This window comes from Centruroides sculpturatus, unplaced genomic scaffold (assembly GCF_000671375.1).
Source record: "Centruroides sculpturatus isolate CEXI.00-Female unplaced genomic scaffold, Cexi_2.0 scaffold122, whole genome shotgun sequence".
In the NCBI taxonomy this organism is placed as follows: domain Eukaryota; kingdom Metazoa; phylum Arthropoda; class Arachnida; order Scorpiones; family Buthidae; genus Centruroides; species Centruroides sculpturatus.
The window spans coordinates 492,978-516,008 of NW_019384345.1; the positions used below are offsets into that span (position 1 = coordinate 492,978).

General features: G+C 25.8%; 1 protein-coding gene across 1 annotated transcript in view; it reads left to right on the forward strand.

Moving 5' to 3' along the window:
* The window catches only part of LOC111635427 (nuclear receptor subfamily 2 group E member 1-like), a 36,553-nt gene extending 16,681 nt beyond the window's left edge, over nucleotides 1-19,872 (forward strand). The window contains exons 5-7 of the mRNA XM_023380390.1: nucleotides 16,033-16,679; nucleotides 18,663-18,918; nucleotides 18,997-19,872. Of these exons, the coding sequence (XP_023236158.1) occupies nucleotides 16,033-16,679; nucleotides 18,663-18,918; nucleotides 18,997-19,247 (1,154 nt within the window). The 3' untranslated portion in view covers nucleotides 19,248-19,872. The remainder of the gene's footprint in view (nucleotides 1-16,032; nucleotides 16,680-18,662; nucleotides 18,919-18,996) is intronic.
* Nucleotides 19,873-23,031: the final 3,159 nt, after the last annotated feature.

The window sequence follows — 23,031 nt, forward strand, 5'->3', positions numbered from 1 at the left end:
AACAATACTGAATCGTCAATCAATAGCTTATTGATCTCAAATGGGATATCGCCAAATTTTCCTATTATAATGTTTAAAGTATATATTAAAATTTATGTAGTTAATTGTATAAATATTGATTATACCAGATATAAGCAATAAGTTAAAATATGTATATTATGTAACACATTGAAAATATTTTAAATGTTATTACTTGAAAAAATTATATCAAACACCGTCGTGAGACAGCCTAATTTTACTCTTCTGATGATGCTATTTTCACTCTTATTCTCTTCTAACAGTATTTATATTTTAAATATATTCTTATACTAATCCACAAGAAATTATCATAAAAATATAAGGCAACAAATTTACTTGATATTAAATACAAAATTTACACGTAAATTGTCTTGATCAATGATTAGATATTTATGCAAAATTGACTGTATAAAAATGTAATTAGAATATAAATGTTATACCAGTTAATTAGTCTTTATTTTATAGATTAATATAGTAAATTTTAATCTACAAATTATGCAATATCCTTTGATTTACAGTTAATACGATAAATTATATATTTACAAAAATAATATATTAATATAAGCTTATTTTTAGATGTTTACTTTTTCGGATTATTGTTTTAACAATAACAGAACATTATATTTTTATACATGCATTATATTTATGACTTGGATTACTTCAATAAGCTATACGGCGTTTGCAGTCGTTTAAATATGGCATCAGAGATGAGAACGATTCCTAAAGATAGAATTCAATAAATTCTTAAAAATTATTTGTAATAGTTATAACAGGATAAGAAATTTAAATATTTTTACAGAATTAAAAGGTATCCGGATATATTACAAATCGAACATTGCTAGTATCGATTTAATAATGATAAAAACAAATCTTTTAATTGTACAGTATTTGAGAAATACCACGCATAACAAGCATTAATGATATTTATGCAGTTTTAGAATTTCGTTCTTCATACAGCCTATACGCGAGCATTAATAAATTACAAAACGATAAACAAATGTGATAATTTATAAAATGATTACTGTATATTATACGCTATAAAATCGATTATAATTATATAGGTTCATTACTTAGATCTATTTATATTAAAATTTTAGTAAAGTTCCTTTCTTTAAACTGTAAAAGTTTTTTTATTTTATTTATAAATACATTTCTGATAAAAATTTTAATTCTATTAAGTTAATATATTTTACACGTGAAACTTAAGTTCAACTAAATCTTTTAGACTAATATATTTTAATATAACCAAATGATAAAATTATAGAAAATATTTGAAAGAAAACTTTAATTGCTTAATTTAATGGTAATTTATTAATAATAAAAAACATTTTACGTGATTAATTTATTCGGTTCCGGCATTTAACTATTAAGTTTATAGATATACTGTAGCCTAAATTTTTATGTATTTATCACCGTATACCGAATCCAGATCTAAAATTCAAACCAAAAGTTGTACATAATAAAATCAAAAACTTAATCCGTCTTACCTTAGATGAATATGTGTTCATCTAAAATATATACAGTATAATTTTTCTTATCTTTTAAAAATTGACAAAAGCTTCTTTAGTACAACTAATCATATAATACATTTTGTAAATTACAATAATAATTATTTTAATGCTATTTTATTAAGCAAATATTAAGTTTACACTTGACATGAATTCATGCTTAGAATTTGGGATTTCACATTTGATATTTTGAATTTTGTAAACTATATTTTACAATATATTTAATTACCTAAACGGCAAAAGATAATTATATTTATACTCTTAATCCAATTGTTTTCCTACTGAAATAATGTTTTGCTATTCAGAAATATTCAATAAAAGAATATTTATCATATAAGCAGCATCTATAATTTGGATTATTCTTCCTTTGTTGTAAGTTTTAATTATTTATACAGTATATCTGAATATCTATATCTAATCAGATATCCTGAACGTTCAGGATATGATTTTTATATAAATTTCAATTAAAATATTTGTTTACATAAAATTTATTTTTATTTAATCGATAAGTTATATTATTTTATACATAAAATTACATATATAATTAAATAAGAGTTCTAAATAATTAATTAATGATATAACGTGAAATAATATAATCTAAGCTTAAAATGTCTAAGTTAAAATTTAAATATGTTTCTCCATATTCAATAATATAATAATAAAACGATAATATAGTGCACATATATTTTTATTTATTCAATTTAATTTTAATCTTTACTAACCATAACTAATATTAATAATATATCTACTATGGCGCTCTATCTATTATTATAAATTATTATTAAAATACAGAAATAATAGCTTTTGATAAATTCTTTCCATTATAAAATTTTATTTATTGCTTTCTATTTCTTTCCTATTGTAATATTTCGGAGATTTTAATCAAATAGCGTATATATAAGATTATAACAATCGTTTCTCATATATAATCATTTAATCTTACTTATGCTCCTTTCAAAAAATTAAATTTATTAAATAAGCCTTAATTATGTAGGCCAAAAGATCTGCAGTATAATTGTTTATATTGTTTACTTGGGTATTTAAAGATTTTTTTTAAAAAGAAGTGTCCGAAATTCAAAAAAATTAATATAATAAATAGGCCTAAGTTTTAAAAGTTAAATGGTCATCTAGGCTTATATTTTATTGATATAAAATATAAAATATTTGATTTTGAACAAAATTTTATATTTTAATTATGTTTAGATTAATATGATATCAATACTTTAGAGAAAAATGGAAAAATCCACTGTAAAAACGAGGATTTTATTGGGTTCGTGACTATCTACGACCAAAATGATTTAACTGTGTAATACAATATTTCTGAATTGTTTGTTGGTTTGTGGATCCTTTGATCCCATTCAATGGAGAAAATTTTATAAATAAAAATCTTTTTTTTAACCGAGTAAAACCGAATAGAGTATTATTTTCGAAAATTTAAGATACCGATTTTAAAATAACTAGTTCAATACAATATACAAGTATTTACTGTATTTGAATATTCGATAAATCAAAATAAATATATATATTAACTGACAATAAAACCTACATCAAGAATATATTTTAAAATAATAATTATTACTTCTTCCGAATATAATATAAATATTAATTGCCATTAACGAGAGATATAATAGGAAATTGTTGAATAATTCTTGAAATAAAGTGACATAAATCGAACTTATTGTTCAAAAAAAACATATTCTGCATGTAAGAATCTTGTTAATTTAAGTAAAAAGCGATAAAAAAATACTCCAGGATCATCAATTGCCATAAATGATAGAGTTTGATAAGCGCATACTTCAATGTAACAACAAGAACTGACGAAATACTCTAGATTTTGTGAACTAAAAAATTCATTAAAAAAATTCTTTTTGATTTTTTTTTCTATTTTTTCCATCTCACTTATCTTCCACCCTTTTATTTATTATGGATTTTTGGCTTCTCGGATTTTAATGTCTTTTAGAAATATTGGAATGGCCCCTTCTCTTTTCTTTATCCGCCACAATTAACTCTTGATTACACTGTTAACTTGGATCGGCAGCTGTATACGAGATGACATTCTCCCACTTACAGAAGGTTTCATCCGACAGACATATTATTAAACTTTTCTAGACTCTATTAAATTAAATTATAATTAAAAATATTGATGGACAAAAATTATAAATTCATCTACAAATTTTTTCCTTCCTTTCCTATCGTTTTATCGCGATATTTTATGCTATCTAACATATGTTATTTTAATTAATACTTACGTCATTTATTAATGGCAGATGTTATTCATAGGCTGTTCTGGTTTCTTCAAGCGCAGCATACACAGAAACAGAGTATATACCTGTAAAGCTCAGGGTGATTTAAAGGGCAAATGTCCTATCGACAAGACTCATAGGAACCAATGTAGGGCTTGTCGCCTAAAGAAGTGCTTCGAAGCTTGCATGAATAAAGAGGGTAAAAATTGCCTTTATTTAGTATTTAAATCCATATTATCTAAAGAATATTTAACTTTTTTTTTTAATAATTAACTGAATGCAGAAGAGAATTTTATTTTATAAATTAATTTTATATGATATTTTAAAAATACTTCTGTATAAATTATATTTATTAACGTGTGTGTGTTGTTACACTAGTAATTACACAATGTTATTGTAAATTATAGTTAATGTAAGGCGCAAATTGCTAGATTAACTTATAGTAAATAACACTTATCGATTTAGATGTAACTAACTTAAAATTAACGTAAGAGATTATATTATAATTTAAATAACTTAAAAAATACATAATCATTTTCTGCAATTTTTTATATATTAATAAAAATACTTTATTCAAAAATAGTCTTTTAGTATCAAAAAATTAATTTATGCCTAATTTAAGTCATGTTTTAAAATAAATAATTTAGAAGTCGTAATTTTTAACTTTATAAATTTAATTATAATTAATATAAATTGAACTATCTATTCGAAAAATAAATAAATAAATGAAATTAGATCTAAAATTTGTATTTAATTATTATTATTAAAATTCATGTTTTAGAGAATAAATTTTAAAAAGAAAAATTATAAATGCATTTTATAAATATATTGTGCATACAATTTTGTTTATTAGACTAAAAATGTTGGTTTTTCATTACATTAATCTCATTTTAAAAGGAATACAGCCTATAGTTAAAATAAATAGAATATTCATAAACTTGTATGCAGATGTTATAAATGAATGAATATGCTAAACGTTAATCCCAAAGTTATTTTTATTTCTGAGAGTATCCTGCCTTTCAGAGTCTTTAAAGTTTCTTTTTGTAGCGAAGGAGAATTTTCTTAAGACTAAGAATGTAATTGTAACAAATCATCTCTCTCCATAATATTGTCGGAAAGCTAAGTAGAAAGCCTAAAGGCAAGATCTAGCGGAATGTAGGAGGACGACCTTTGCTAAAGATTTCCGATGAGATCGGACATACGATCCGTTTAAGTAGCACTCAGTAGTCACTATTGACATAGATAAAAGGCAGCAGTGACAGTCTATAAGCTGGACCCTGTCACTGATTAATCCAACTCTCTTGCACATTCTGGCATCTTTCTGGAGTCTTGTTTGTCACCGAATGTCACGTACTCACCTTTCGAAAGAGATCACGTGATCAATGTTTGATAACTCTACGAGATAGAAGTAAAGCACTTCAAAGGAGTGATTAGGGCAGATCGCCCAGAGACAAAGTAGTTACAACACAATCATCACGAACCTTGTTTTAAAGCAGTGACTAACCGTATGTTATCCTAATTCCAGTTAATATTTTGAAGGTGTTTAATTTAGGGATTATTATAAATAGAATATGAGTAAAGATGAACGGTATTTACAGACCTTTGAAAACTGCACATTGTATAAACGAGAGATTGTTTATTCAATAATGAATTATCGCAAATTTGGATAAGTTCATAACCGAAATTAAATCCGCTTTAACTGATACATAATGACTGTGCTTTTACATTATTTGGTTATAAAACTATATATTATTACAGGTTATATTTATTTGAATTTTGAATAAATTTATGCTTTAACTTTGTTTACAATTTATCGCATTCGTTGTAATCTTTAAATTATTCCCATGTGCTGATATTATAGGTTAAAATATTATTACTTGGTCTTATGCGATTTCGATTAAATTTAGCTCTTTTTTTAATACGAATAAATAAAAGCTTTATAAAGAGAAAATTAAGAGAAAAAAAATGAAAATAAAATTTAAAATGTAGTTTGAGCTGCATTATTTTTAGAAAAAATATATGAAGTTTAATTTTTAACGAATAAAGCAATCTTTTTCTTTTAGAGCTTTAAAATTAAGTAGAGGTTTTTATTTATTTTTTAATTTTTTATACAAAATAATCACATTTTAGTGAAATAATCCGTAATTCCAAAAGTGTTTTGCCGTCCGTATCCCTTTGTTTTCCGAGCTTCTTTGCTCGAACGGTAATTTTTAGTGGATCAGAACAATAGATTTGTCGAACCCTGTAGTCAAATGGACTTAAAACGGTCCGTTGACGTCATCTGGTCGGTTGGTTACACGCAAACGAATGTTTTTCTGTAAGGAGACACGAAAGGCGACAAAGAAATCGATGCTTACCACCCTCTGGATTCCCATCGCTCTAATACTGGCCCCCTGTTCATAATATAGAAGAATGATCAACATAAGTATTCCACTTTGAAAGCGGGATAAACACGTTCTGTGCATTCGAATTTGCTTGTTTTTAAAGTAAGTTTACTTAGCGGTCGCTTAAATTGAAGTAACTCCATTTTTAAAATGGATCGACACTTTTAGAATATTTTCTTTTGAAATCTTTAACAATTTAATCTGAATATGGATTTAATTAATTAATAATATTATTATTATTAACATCGTGGTCATCATTTTGAGAAGTATAATTTGAAGATTTAAATATAAATGCTGATATACAATCATCTTAATCTCTGTAACATTATGATAAGTTGATCATCTGTCTGCTTCATCGCGGAATTGGCATCTGTTGGTAATCGAGAGAGGTTCCCCTTCCCATGACTATTGTTCTCAATAATAGAGGGATCTCTTATCCTAATTTCTACACCCTGTCTCTGATCAATGTGAAGTACACTTACATTTGATAAATTCTAGCTTTTAGGAGGACTAATTCGCGGGTGGAACTGCACGTTAGACTACCCCTGAATCACTCAATCTCCTCGTAGGAAAACTCCTCCAAGAATTAAGAGAACATAAAACGAAAAATCATCTCTTTAACGAAGATGTCGGCAGAGCTACTTTGATAGGCCATTACAATGAAATCAATTGAAATTATTTGCTCTATCTTATAGCAAAATTATAACAATTTGTTAATTAATCATAATATTCTATATAAGGAAAATAAAGGGAATAAATTCAAAATTAGGTAATTTGATGATTCGATGAGTTAAGACTGAGGTAGGCCTAAATCTTGCTCCATTAGGTATTATAATTAACTAATGAATTAGCCTAAATCGCAGAATTGACTTAAATTAAATGACCTAACTTATCTTTTATTAGGATATACAGTATTGTACTTGCCAATTTTTAAATAACCTTATTGCTTACAATTCTGTATTGATTTGGACACAGAAAAAGCTAAAATAAATCGCTTTTGTTTATTTTAGTGATGTCTGATTTAGATGAAACCTACAGGATCTAGAGAAAATCCATATTGTATAATTCTATAATAATTAAAAATATTATTGAAAATAACGATAAGAATAATAAAATTTCTATTCTATAGCTTGAGCCATAATTAAATTTTCTTTTATGCACTTCAAAACATTTAATATGTAAACGTTCTACTAAAGCTGAAAAGTATAAAATAAATGAGAAATTAAAATTTTTAAAAGGAAAAAAAAAAACATTATTTGAATTGGTTTAAATTTGACGTACAGTACTTTTATTAATTTAAAATATATTACAATATCTTTAATTTCTATTTAAATTTATTTTCATATAAAGTCATATAAAGTATATATTTAATATTCAAAGATANACAAAAATAATATATTAATATAAGCTTATTTTTAGATGTTTACTTTTTCGGATTATTGTTTTAACAATAACAGAACATTATATTTTTATACATGCATTATATTTATGACTTGGATTACTTCAATAAGCTATACGGCGTTTGCAGTCGTTTAAATATGGCATCAGAGATGAGAACGATTCCTAAAGATAGAATTCAATAAATTCTTAAAAATTATTTGTAATAGTTATAACAGGATAAGAAATTTAAATATTTTTACAGAATTAAAAGGTATCCGGATATATTACAAATCGAACATTGCTAGTATCGATTTAATAATGATAAAAACAAATCTTTTAATTGTACAGTATTTGAGAAATACCACGCATAACAAGCATTAATGATATTTATGCAGTTTTAGAATTTTGTTCTTCATACAGCCTATACGCGAGCATTAATAAATTACAAAACGATAAACAAATGTGATAATTTATAAAATGATTACTGTATATTATACGCTATAAAATCGATTATAATTATATAGGTTCATTACTTAGATCTATTTATATTAAAATTTTAGTAAAGTTCCTTTCTTTAAACTGTAAAAGTTTTTTTATTTTATTTATAAATACATTTCTGATAAAAATTTTAATTCTATTAAGTTAATATATTTTACACGTGAAACTTAAGTTCAACTAAATCTTTTAGACTAATATATTTTAATATAACCAAATGATAAAATTATAGAAAATATTTGAAAGAAAACTTTAATTGCTTAATTTAATGGTAATTTATTAATAATAAAAAACATTTTACGTGATTAATTTATTCGGTTCCGGCATTTAACTATTAAGTTTATAGATATACTGTAGCCTAAATTTTTATGTATTTATCACCGTATACCGAATCCAGATCTAAAATTCAAACCAAAAGTTGTACATAATAAAATCAAAAACTTAATCCGTCTTACCTTAGATGAATATGTGTTCATCTAAAATATATACAGTATAATTTTTCTTATCTTTTAAAAATTGACAAAAGCTTCTTTAGTACAACTAATCATATAATACATTTTGTAAATTACAATAATAATTATTTTAATGCTATTTTATTAAGCAAATATTAAGTTTACACTTGACATGAATTCATGCTTAGAATTTGGGATTTCACATTTGATATTTTGAATTTTGTAAACTATATTTTACAATATATTTAATTACCTAAACGGCAAAAGATAATTATATTTATACTCTTAATCCAATTGTTTTCCTACTGAAATAATGTTTTGCTATTCAGAAATATTCAATAAAAGAATATTTATCATATAAGCAGCATCTATAATTTGGATTATTCTTCCTTTGTTGTAAGTTTTAATTATTTATACAGTATATCTGAATATCTATATCTAATCAGATATCCTGAACGTTCAGGATATGATTTTTATATAAATTTCAATTAAAATATTTGTTTACATAAAATTTATTTTTATTTAATCGATAAGTTATATTATTTTATACATAAAATTACATATATAATTAAATAAGAGTTCTAAATAATTAATTAATGATATAACGTGAAATAATATAATCTAAGCTTAAAATGTCTAAGTTAAAATTTAAATATGTTTCTCCATATTCAATAATATAATAATAAAACGATAATATAGTGCACATATATTTTTATTTATTCAATTTAATTTTAATCTTTACTAACCATAACTAATATTAATAATATATCTACTATGGCGCTCTATCTATTATTATAAATTATTATTAAAATACAGAAATAATAGCTTTTGATAAATTCTTTCCATTATAAAATTTTATTTATTGCTTTCTATTTCTTTCCTATTGTAATATTTCGGAGATTTTAATCAAATAGCGTATATATAAGATTATAACAATCGTTTCTCATATATAATCATTTAATCTTACTTATGCTCCTTTCAAAAAATTAAATTTATTAAATAAGCCTTAATTATGTAGGCCAAAAGATCTGCAGTATAATTGTTTATATTGTTTACTTGGGTATTTAAAGATTTTTTTTAAAAAGAAGTGTCCGAAATTCAAAAAAATTAATATAATAAATAGGCCTAAGTTTTAAAAGTTAAATGGTCATCTAGGCTTATATTTTATTGATATAAAATATAAAATATTTGATTTTGAACAAAATTTTATATTTTAATTATGTTTAGATTAATATGATATCAATACTTTAGAGAAAAATGGAAAAATCCACTGTAAAAACGAGGATTTTATTGGGTTCGTGACTATCTACGACCAAAATGATTTAACTGTGTAATACAATATTTCTGAATTGTTTGTTGGTTTGTGGATCCTTTGATCCCATTCAATGGAGAAAATTTTATAAATAAAAATCTTTTTTTTAACCGAGTAAAACCGAATAGAGTATTATTTTCGAAAATTTAAGATACCGATTTTAAAATAACTAGTTCAATACAATATACAAGTATTTACTGTATTTGAATATTCGATAAATCAAAATAAATATATATATTAACTGACAATAAAACCTACATCAAGAATATATTTTAAAATAATAATTATTACTTCTTCCGAATATAATATAAATATTAATTGCCATTAACGAGAGATATAATAGGAAATTGTTGAATAATTCTTGAAATAAAGTGACATAAATCGAACTTATTGTTCAAAAAAAACATATTCTGCATGTAAGAATCTTGTTAATTTAAGTAAAAAGCGATAAAAAAATACTCCAGGATCATCAATTGCCATAAATGATAGAGTTTGATAAGCGCATACTTCAATGTAACAACAAGAACTGACGAAATACTCTAGATTTTGTGAACTAAAAAATTCATTAAAAAAATTCTTTTTGATTTTTTTTTCTATTTTTTCCATCTCACTTATCTTCCACCCTTTTATTTATTATGGATTTTTGGCTTCTCGGATTTTAATGTCTTTTAGAAATATTGGAATGGCCCCTTCTCTTTTCTTTATCCGCCACAATTAACTCTTGATTACACTGTTAACTTGGATCGGCAGCTGTATACGAGATGACATTCTCCCACTTACAGAAGGTTTCATCCGACAGACATATTATTAAACTTTTCTAGACTCTATTAAATTAAATTATAATTAAAAATATTGATGGACAAAAATTATAAATTCATCTACAAATTTTTTCCTTCCTTTCCTATCGTTTTATCGCGATATTTTATGCTATCTAACATATGTTATTTTAATTAATACTTACGTCATTTATTAATGGCAGATGTTATTCATAGGCTGTTCTGGTTTCTTCAAGCGCAGCATACACAGAAACAGAGTATATACCTGTAAAGCTCAGGGTGATTTAAAGGGCAAATGTCCTATCGACAAGACTCATAGGAACCAATGTAGGGCTTGTCGCCTAAAGAAGTGCTTCGAAGCTTGCATGAATAAAGAGGGTAAAAATTGCCTTTATTTAGTATTTAAATCCATATTATCTAAAGAATATTTAACTTTTTTTTTTAATAATTAACTGAATGCAGAAGAGAATTTTATTTTATAAATTAATTTTATATGATATTTTAAAAATACTTCTGTATAAATTATATTTATTAACGTGTGTGTGTTGTTACACTAGTAATTACACAATGTTATTGTAAATTATAGTTAATGTAAGGCGCAAATTGCTAGATTAACTTATAGTAAATAACACTTATCGATTTAGATGTAACTAACTTAAAATTAACGTAAGAGATTATATTATAATTTAAATAACTTAAAAAATACATAATCATTTTCTGCAATTTTTTATATATTAATAAAAATACTTTATTCAAAAATAGTCTTTTAGTATCAAAAAATTAATTTATGCCTAATTTAAGTCATGTTTTAAAATAAATAATTTAGAAGTCGTAATTTTTAACTTTATAAATTTAATTATAATTAATATAAATTGAACTATCTATTCGAAAAATAAATAAATAAATGAAATTAGATCTAAAATTTGTATTTAATTATTATTATTAAAATTCATGTTTTAGAGAATAAATTTTAAAAAGAAAAATTATAAATGCATTTTATAAATATATTGTGCATACAATTTTGTTTATTAGACTAAAAATGTTGGTTTTTCATTACATTAATCTCATTTTAAAAGGAATACAGCCTATAGTTAAAATAAATAGAATATTCATAAACTTGTATGCAGATGTTATAAATGAATGAATATGCTAAACGTTAATCCCAAAGTTATTTTTATTTCTGAGAGTATCCTGCCTTTCAGAGTCTTTAAAGTTTCTTTTTGTAGCGAAGGAGAATTTTCTTAAGACTAAGAATGTAATTGTAACAAATCATCTCTCTCCATAATATTGTCGGAAAGCTAAGTAGAAAGCCTAAAGGCAAGATCTAGCGGAATGTAGGAGGACGACCTTTGCTAAAGATTTCCGATGAGATCGGACATACGATCCGTTTAAGTAGCACTCAGTAGTCACTATTGACATAGATAAAAGGCAGCAGTGACAGTCTATAAGCTGGACCCTGTCACTGATTAATCCAATTCTCTTGCACATTCTGGCATCTTTCTGGAGTCTTGTTTGTCACCGAATGTCACGTACTCACCTTTCGAAAGAGATCACGTGATCAATGTTTGATAACTCTACGAGATAGAAGTAAAGCACTTCAAAGGAGTGATTAGGGCAGATCGCCCAGAGACAAAGTAGTTACAACACAATCATCACGAACCTTGTTTTAAAGCAGTGACTAACCGTATGTTATCCTAATTCCAGTTAATATTTTGAAGGTGTTTAATTTAGGGATTATTATAAATAGAATATGAGTAAAGATGAACGGTATTTACAGACCTTTGAAAACTGCACATTGTATAAACGAGAGATTGTTTATTCAATAATGAATTATCGCAAATTTGGATAAGTTCATAACCGAAATTAAATCCGCTTTAACTGATACATAATGACTGTGCTTTTACATTATTTGGTTATAAAACTATATATTATTACAGGTTATATTTATTTGAATTTTGAATAAATTTATGCTTTAACTTTGTTTACAATTTATCGCATTCGTTGTAATCTTTAAATTATTCCCATGTGCTGATATTATAGGTTAAAATATTATTACTTGGTCTTATGCGATTTCGATTAAATTTAGCTCTTTTTTTAATACGAATAAATAAAAGCTTTATAAAGAGAAAATTAAGAGAAAAAAAATGAAAATAAAATTTAAAATGTAGTTTGAGCTGCATTATTTTTAGAAAAAATATATGAAGTTTAATTTTTAACGAATAAAGCAATCTTTTTCTTTTAGAGCTTTAAAATTAAGTAGAGGTTTTTATTTATTTTTTAATTTTTTATACAAAATAATCACATTTTAGTGAAATAATCCGTAATTCCAAAAGTGTTTTGCCGTCCGTATCCCTTTGTTTTCCGAGCTTCTTTGCTCGAACGGTAATTTTTAGTGGATCAGAACAATAGATTTGTCGAACCCTGTAGTCAAATGGACTTAAAACGGTCCGTTGACGTCATCTGGTCGGTTGGTTACACGCAAACGAATGTTTTTCTGTAAGGAGACACGAAAGGCGACAAAGAAATCGATGCTTACCACCCTCTGGATTCCCATCGCTCTAATACTGGCCCCCTGTTCATAATATAGAAGAATGATCAACATAAGTATTCCACTTTGAAAGCGGGATAAACACGTTCTGTGCATTCGAATTTGCTTGTTTTTAAAGTAAGTTTACTTAGCGGTCGCTTAAATTGAAGTAACTCCATTTTTAAAATGGATCGACACTTTTAGAATATTTTCTTTTGAAATCTTTAACAATTTAATCTGAATATGGATTTAATTAATTAATAATATTATTATTATTAACATCGTGGTCATCATTTTGAGAAGTATAATTTGAAGATTTAAATATAAATGCTGATATACAATCATCTTAATCTCTGTAACATTATGATAAGTTGATCATCTGTCTGCTTCATCGCGGAATTGGCATCTGTTGGTAATCGAGAGAGGTTCCCCTTCCCATGACTATTGTTCTCAATAATAGAGGGATCTCTTATCCTAATTTCTACACCCTGTCTCTGATCAATGTGAAGTACACTTACATTTGATAAATTCTAGCTTTTAGGAGGACTAATTCGCGGGTGGAACTGCACGTTAGACTACCCCTGAATCACTCAATCTCCTCGTAGGAAAACTCCTCCAAGAATTAAGAGAACATAAAACGAAAAATCATCTCTTTAACGAAGATGTCGGCAGAGCTACTTTGATAGGCCATTACAATGAAATCAATTGAAATTATTTGCTCTATCTTATAGCAAAATTATAACAATTTGTTAATTAATCATAATATTCTATATAAGGAAAATAAAGGGAATAAATTCAAAATTAGGTAATTTGATGATTCGATGAGTTAAGACTGAGGTAGGCCTAAATCTTGCTCCATTAGGTATTATAATTAACTAATGAATTAGCCTAAATCGCAGAATTGACTTAAATTAAATGACCTAACTTATCTTTTATTAGGATATACAGTATTGTACTTGCCAATTTTTAAATAACCTTATTGCTTACAATTCTGTATTGATTTGGACACAGAAAAAGCTAAAATAAATCGCTTTTGTTTATTTTAGTGATGTCTGATTTAGATGAAACCTACAGGATCTAGAGAAAATCCATATTGTATAATTCTATAATAATTAAAAATATTATTGAAAATAACGATAAGAATAATAAAATTTCTATTCTATAGCTTGAGCCATAATTAAATTTTCTTTTATGCACTTCAAAACATTTAATATGTAAACGTTCTACTAAAGCTGAAAAGTATAAAATAAATGAGAAATTAAAATTTTTAAAAGGAAAAAAAAAAACATTATTTGAATTGGTTTAAATTTGACGTACAGTACTTTTATTAATTTAAAATATATTACAATATCTTTAATTTCTATTTAAATTTATTTTCATATAAAGTCATATAAAGTATATATTTAATATTCAAAGATACACAGGCCTGTGTAAAATGTAGTTATATTATCAGCATAATAATAATTACTTTATTAAAAAAATTATTGTTATTTTTTTCCCAAATCCAATTTTATTTTATACATAAAAACACGAATTAAAAAAATCTGATCAAAACATTGAATTCAGACAGTATAAAAGAAAATATTCATTTAATTTCAATCATAAATTGTACAAACTGAAATCTGTAAGCGATTAAATAACAACGCTTAAAAGATATCACAGTCCAAATAGATACGCTTTCTTTAATTAAATCCTACAACCAAAATTGCATATAGCGAATTAAACGAATGAAATGAATTTCAGATTATTGAAAAATCTATTTAATTTAAAAGCTAGACCATATTAACTTAAACAAAATTTAAAATTCGATAAGCAAATGAATGCAAGAATTGGCGGAGGTAGTACATAGCTTCGGCATCATGATTGTGTCCGGAAGCCCGTTTTAATGCAACGTCTCTGTTTGTACTAGTCATCCATTATGCATCAAACTTTATCGGGAGACGAAAACTTTCAACCCTCCCTATTTCCTCCCCCAAAAACGTTCTCTGGGCGTCATCCATCAAAAGTCGTGACAACGGCTATTTGTCAACTTTTCGGGGATAGGCCTACAAGTAAAAGTTTGCTGGTTGGCCCGTCCCTCCTTTTCCAATTCATACTTTCTAACCTAACATTCTAAGATTATATAGATTTTTGAGGATTTCGTCACCTTTAGTCAAATATTCTGTAAACTTATTGAATTTATTTGCTGTATGCACTTTTAATCATATTTTTCCATTTATTAAATTTCTTTGCCATCTTTTGAATCTTTTATTATAACTTTCTATAGAATAAACTTAATATATATCAGTTTATATCAATAAAATTTTTTAAAATATTAACATTTATAATTATTAAACATTGTATTAGTTTCTTTATTCTAAAAAAGATTTATTGAATTTTTTTTATCTGTTGCTCACGTAAAAAGTTTGATGTTTCCCTTATATAAATAATAATTTTTTAAAATAATTGTTCCAGAAAACAGTTTTCTTTTAAATTCAATGTTTTGTTGGATAAAGTGTTGAAATTTCTGTAATCTAATACACAGATTTAGCATAAAATGTATAAATTTTAGCTTAGAAATTCCATGAAAAGAAATAAAGTCAATACAAATGAAGGAAATAATTTTGACTTCGTAAAAATCTCGTTAAAATCAGGAGGAATTTCTCAGTACTTAAATACTTTCATTATTTAAGCCGAAATCTAAAATATNATAATAAATCAGTTTATAACGTTATTTTTGCTTTAATATTGAATTTCTATGCATAATGAAAGTAGATCCATTTGATTTTTAAAGAGAATTTTGCGTTCTGTGCCATGTTTAGATATCTTTTAAAAAGCATGTTAACTAATAACTGCTTATCTTTTTTTAATTTACTTTTTCGTTCGTAAGAGTTTTAGTAGAGAATCACGTTTTAAGCATAATTGTCACGCTATTCACTCATAATTCTATCGTTTCAGCTGTTCAACACGAAAGAGGACCAAGAAAACCAAAATTTAAAGATCCTAGCGACCTGCAAAAAAACGTAACAGCCACATACACTTCCAAATTTCATTTCGACATGAGTAAAGTACCTACGAGTTTAGCAACTGCCGCTGCCGTTGCCGCTGCAGCAGCGGCAGGAGCCGCATCTGATAGTTCCATGTTCGCTCAATCCAAGGAAATGCAACAGGGTGCGGCCGCAGCATTTATGGGTGCTTCTTCAGCGGGTCTTTTGCAGATGCTCCTAAACGCAGAAAAATCCCAAGAACTTATTTGGAACAGTGTTCGATTAGGACAAGGTCTCGGGGTCATCGGTGGATTGGGAATAGGTGTATCGGGTTCTAAGATCGTTGATCATTTATCGCATCTTCCAGCTTTACCTCCTCCTCCTCATACGCTTATTTGTCCTCCAAATTTAATTGCAACTGCTTGTCCGGCTACCAGTGGAGATGGAGGACAAAATGCGGGTGTGATAAGATCTATATATACGGGATCACCTCTACATAATATGGCATTGGGTGCCCCTAGAGAAACGGTGCAAGAAGTTACAGCTCGGCTCCTCTTCATGGTGATTCGTTGGGTGAAATGTTTGCCTACATTTCAGACGTTATCTAAGAGTGACCAAGTAAGTTTAAACAGGGAATCATTTTGATATTCATTTGTTTTATTTGTCATCATTATAGATTATTCTAAACTAATAAACTACATAAATGGATTTTTAAAAATTAAAAATAATAAAATTATCCATTGGTTTTAGACTATTAATTATTTTTATTTATTTTTTTAAACGACTTGTTTATCACAAAATTTATTATAGACTATAAAGATTTTAACTTTCAGCAAGAAAGGAAATAAATATCTCAATCTGAAATTATAAGAAAAGGGGAAGGAAATCGCTATTAATAATTTTTGAAATTACCAAAAATTTTTGATTGTTCGTAAAGCTCCGATTAATTATTATAAATTTCAACTGAAAATTTTTGAATTAGAATAAACATTGTAGACTGACTTTGTTTGTAATTTTATACATCAAAGCAAATACATGCATATGTCAAGTTTATAATATTTTATATTAAACAAATCCAATATTTTCGTAAGCATAATTGAATATATTTTCTGATTTTCGAATGTAAATAAATGAGATTTACATTTGCCTTAAGTCTGCCAATGCAATATTAGCAATAACCTCATTTTTCTAAATAAACGATATTAAATAGATGATTCTTAAATTCAAGGTTCGTTAATTTTAATCTTATATTTTCAAGCAGAGAATAGTTTTCCATTTATGTAATTCATCATAGCAAACGTTAACATTTTTTCTTTCTCCCTCTTACAATTCTAAGTTTCTCCGTTTCACGTCAAATGCTTCACCAATTCTTATAAGGAAATAGGTCCAATGTTTTGAATTTAACTTATGAAATATTTATAGAACTATTCTAATCTAAGAAAAAATCCGCTAGAAATACAGTTTCCAGCTTATTAAACATTTACATCAAAAATATATGGAAATGAACGTTACAGGCTGCTTTCTAGTATTTTACAGAAGTACTTTGAAAAATGATTTTACTCGGCTACCGATTTCTTTTACATCGTAGACATTTAGAAACAGTTTTTATTTTTTACAGAATTTAGCTTTTAGAAGCGGATTCTAACCGAAAATATTAGATTTAGCAAGTTTTAATTTATAATCCAGTTTAATTGTTATACTGATTACGATTATAAAATTTTCAGCATAATTCAGAATTGACCCTTTTATTTTAATTTAGAATAATAAATTTGGCGAAAGAAATTCTGTAATTTGTATTAATTCTATTAATAAAGGAAATTCGTTTTTGTTACAATTTCTATTTTAAAGTTAAGTTATTTTTAGTTGCTTTCTCTAATCATAAATTCAAATACAATAATTCTTTTTGTTTTATATTTCTACATTTTGAAAATTTACCTTAACAAACCACAGGACGTTTATCATTTCGGAAGCCTTATAGTGGTGGCATATGCATAGGAAAATCATTCATCTATAGAAAACGTTTAAAAAAACTCAGTAATATTTTCCACATATGATCATCTGACAAATTACTCCCATTCAGTTCCGTGTGACCAAACATGTGACGATTCTGCGATCACATGGTGTAGAGGCGTATAGTTAACCTATAACCTGCCAGTCATTCGCCGCTCTATCGATTGACTGGCGAAGCCCTGCACTGATTCACTCGACACAGAAAGAGACGATTGGCCGCAGGCAATCCGGCATCTCAGTCCTATTGGCCAGAATGGCATAGAGTTACCGATCTAGAGGTGTTAAGTAGACAAGTAACTAAACTTGACTGACTGCTGCTATTTTCCCAGACTCTGGCAAGATTATCTGTCTACCTTGCTCAAGTAATTTATTACTCATTTGCTTGATCTAATAAATGGATGGTCACGATACGCCAACACTTGATTACAGATTTATTTCGCATTTTCTTACCCATATTTTTTATTTTTATTTTTTTAAAGTACTCTACAGCATTTTGACTTAATTGGTTTTTTAGCTATTTCATTTAGTCTACGCAATGTCTATTATTATTAATAATGTTCTTATTAAATTATTATTCTATTTTTTAAAAAGGTAATCCTCTTAGAAGAATCTTGGAAAGACTTATTTCTTCTCAATATGGCGCAGTGGTCCGTAACTTTAGATCTTTTGGCTACATTACCCCGTTCTACATTACCGGTGTCTCGTCCTCCCGCAGAACAAAAAACGGAAGATACGTCTTACATTATCGATTTTCATTATATTCAAGAGATAATGAGAAGATTCCGTCAACTGTCACCTGATGGAACAGAATGCAGTTGCTTAAAAGCTATTGTGCTATTTAAACCAGGTATGGCGTTAAACAATTTAAACGCAGTTTATATATTTAATTTTGAATTTAAAGTGTTAATTATTTTGTTATTATCAGAGACGATGAGCCTTTGCGATATTCATCCGGTAGAAATGTTACAAGATCAGGCACAGTGCATTTTGGGAGACTACGTTCGTCACAAGTATCCCAGACAGCCCACTCGTTTCGGTCGTCTTCTTCTGTTAATACCCTGTTTGCGTGCCATAAGCAGTAGCTCCGTAGAGAGGCTGTTTTTTAAGGACACGATCGGAGACATACCAATAGAAAGGATTCTGGGAGACATGTACCACATGGAACGTTTGGATTGATGACCCAAATCATTCTTCAGATTCTCAATTAGTCTGCAGGCTCTGAGTTGATGGAATTAATTTCATAAACAATTTAATACATCATGAGTTACTCCGGTAATCATCTTTAAGAGAGCCCGTTATTCATAATTGAAGTCTACAGTATTCATGAACGGTGAGGGATGAAACAAGATCCCTTATTTCTCATTTTTTAATTGTATGTTGAGTGCAATCTGTAACGTTAATCATTCTTAAAATCTGTACATTTTAAAAATAGCTTGAAATGAACTTCGTCAAATCTGAAAACGGTGTTCATTTAATGCGCTTTTTTAAATTCATTTTATTTATGAATACAATTTAGCCCAAACTAAGACCAATTAATGGTTCAGATGTGTAGCCTATAATTCTACGGTTTATCTTTAAAAAATTCACGGGTCTTAATTGGATTTAACATTTACAATAATATGGGTCTATACAATAGAGTGACTCAAAAAAATGCTTAAATAGTTAATAAATTATTACTGTGTTAAATCAGAAAGTATTAAATTTTACTTTCCTAGATTCTAGAAAAAATTGCGTTAACTTGCTCTATTTTATAGACCCAATAAATTATTAAAAAACTAAATTTAAACAAAAAATTAATGTATAAATGCAAAAGTTAATATTTTATCTAAATTAATTAAAAACATATATAAAATGTAATATAAGACTAAAATATTATGATCTAAACTCGCAATTCTTCCATTTTTACATGTTATACATTTTTAATTTTTTTTCATTAAATCTTTTATATTAAAAATTTAAGCGCATTAATCAGGTTATTATAAAAGTTTATAAATACACAGTACAGGTCTATTAAGCAATATATTAAATTAACATAGCAAAATCGATCGTAAAAAAATTAATAACTTTTGCTTTTAATTTATGAAAAATAAATTTATTCGGTGATTTTAGAAGAAAATAAATAAATTAATAAATAAAAACCAACGCTAATCTACGTGTTTATTTATATATAGTCTATATGATATTTTTTACGTTAAAACAATTTTATGAACATTGTAAACTATTAAAAGTATATTAATTTTAAATTAATTTATATTTGTTATATTGTTATTTATTTGAATGATTATAAACAATATTTATTAAAATTGTATTTTGTATAGTCTAGTCATTTGTAGAAATCAATGTAAAATTATGTCAATGTATTGCATGGCATTCAAATTAAGTCTTCTGTATAACTTAAACATAAAAAATAATGCTTATGATGTAATACTTGTTGTAATTTTAAATGAGAAAAAACTGTTAATTTTCAAAGGTAAACGTTTACAAAAAAGAAAAATTGTACAGTACATTCCAATAATTAACAACACAAAGCTAATTTAAAAGAGTAAACCATTTTTAAATGTTGATAAATATAGGCCTAAAAGTTTTTTAAGTGAGAAAAAAATATATTATCGTTTTAACAAATACTACAATAAATTCTGAATAGTTTTTAAGTAGAATACAGGACCTATTATCATTATAATCTGCACTTTCACATTGTTTCCAATGACTGTATACTTCTAAATTAATTACGTAATCTGACATAAATTAAACATATTATATTTAATTTATTAATATGACATATTTTTTCTGTAATAAATTAAATATATTTCGAATACTTAAAAAATTAAATTTCGTATTTAATTAATTATCTATTTTGAATATTAAGTAAATTTCAGTTTAATGTAAAAAATTATTTAAGATTTAAGATTGGATTTTAAATATTAAATTTATATAAACAACGCCGAAAATTTTATTAAAAATAAACTTCATAACAATGCAAAAAATGCATTTATCTAAGAATAAAGTATAATATTACAAGAATAAGGAAGTGCGTTATTATGCCATAGGAATTACTGTATACATACAAAAAATGTCTGAAAAATGACTAACCTTTGTTTCACGGAAGTTTTTTTATATCAGATGTAAAATTATTAGCTACATAACAAATATTTCTATATATAATATTAGAAAAAATATTGTCTATAAGGTCCTATAGATTCTTATAAGTTGTTTTCAACCTTCTTGATCTTGGCATATTTATTTTGGTTGCACATTGAGTCAATGTGGCATCAAAGATGATGATATATATAAACGAAGTACCACGATAAAGGTTGCATTAGTTAATATAAAAAATATACAAATAATATTAAAAAGTAAAACAATTAACATTTTTCAATTAATTTTTGAAATGTACCATATCGATGAGTTCATGACACTCTTCTTGAGAATCGCTATTCTATATAATAATTGTTATGTGAAAAGTTCAAATAAATACTAACGCAACGTTTCCCACATCACTGAGATTTATAAACCCCTTTAAAAATCAAAAATGTTTACAGACTCAAGTCTGTATGTTCGTGTGTTGAACACGTTAATGAGCGAAAAGACTTATAAAAATAATTGCTTTATATGAGATAAAAAAATTTCTCATTCTTATAAGTATTAGCTGTATTTCCTTTTAATATTATTATCTAAAATTTTAGAATAGTTGTAAATTTAATATGAAATAATACAGAAATAATTTTAACTTAAAAATATTTTAATTAAGTTTTTTATGATGTAATAGATATTCTCCTTTCACTTTTACTTTGAGTAAATTATTATACTTAACTGAACTATAAAATACGCTTAATTTAAACATTTTAAAGTTATAGAAATTTTATTCTTGTTTTTAATTATAATTTTAAAATTGGAACAATCGTTTGCAAGGTAAAATATTACTCTTATTACGTTATAAGAAGGAGGTTTGCTATCATTTTTGAATTATTTTAAAGTTAGAACTTTACACAACTTTTGAAATGTTGGAAAGATAAATAAAAAGTTTTTTACAATTTTTCCGATTTTCAAAACACATTCACATCAAAAATTTCTAAAATAAAACTTTCTCAAAATTTTTAAAAATTTTCAAACAATGCAAAAAACATAATATTTTGCGGATTTATTCTATCATTTCTACATTAAAATTTATAATTTAATTAATATATAAAATAGATTTACGCTTACATATAGTCTAAAATTAAAAAAAAAATGTCAAAATTAATAAATTAAATAAGCTTAATTTACTTGAAAAATATTTAAAAAATTAATTTTTCGTTAATGAAAGCCTAAAATTTATTAATAAATTAATTTTTTTCATGTTGTTTTGAAAATCCAAATCACCATTAGATGATTAAAATAATAAATTAATTAGCAAATCAATTAAAGCATGCATTGAAAAAAGTTGTAGATCTATTTATATTAACATTAGATTTAATAAATTCACATGGAATTTTTTAAAGTAAGTTTTAAGTTAATAATAATAATAAAATTTAAATTTGATAGATATAATTTAATTAATATATTGTGGAAACTGCCACGATCCCGAACTATCCTAACTAGAAAACACTGCCACATGATTTTCAACTGACGTCTTGGTTTTTTATATATTACTTTAAATGAAAAAAAATTAATTGTATTTATATCCAAACAGATAATAACTATATGAAATATTAAATTAAAAAGAATTTTCTCCTATAAATTACATAAAGTATAATAATTTTATTACTTTCTTATTATTTATAAACACAGTTTCAACCTTTAAATAACTGTGTTAGGTAAATATTTTGAAGAAAAATCTTTATATATATCTCTTCTAAATTAAGATTTATTGAAAGAATGATTCATAAATTATATTGAAAGCCAGATAAATAACCTACCATATTGACTTTTTTATAGATCCGTTATGTGTGGGTTACAAATAGATATACAAAAGATTCTATGC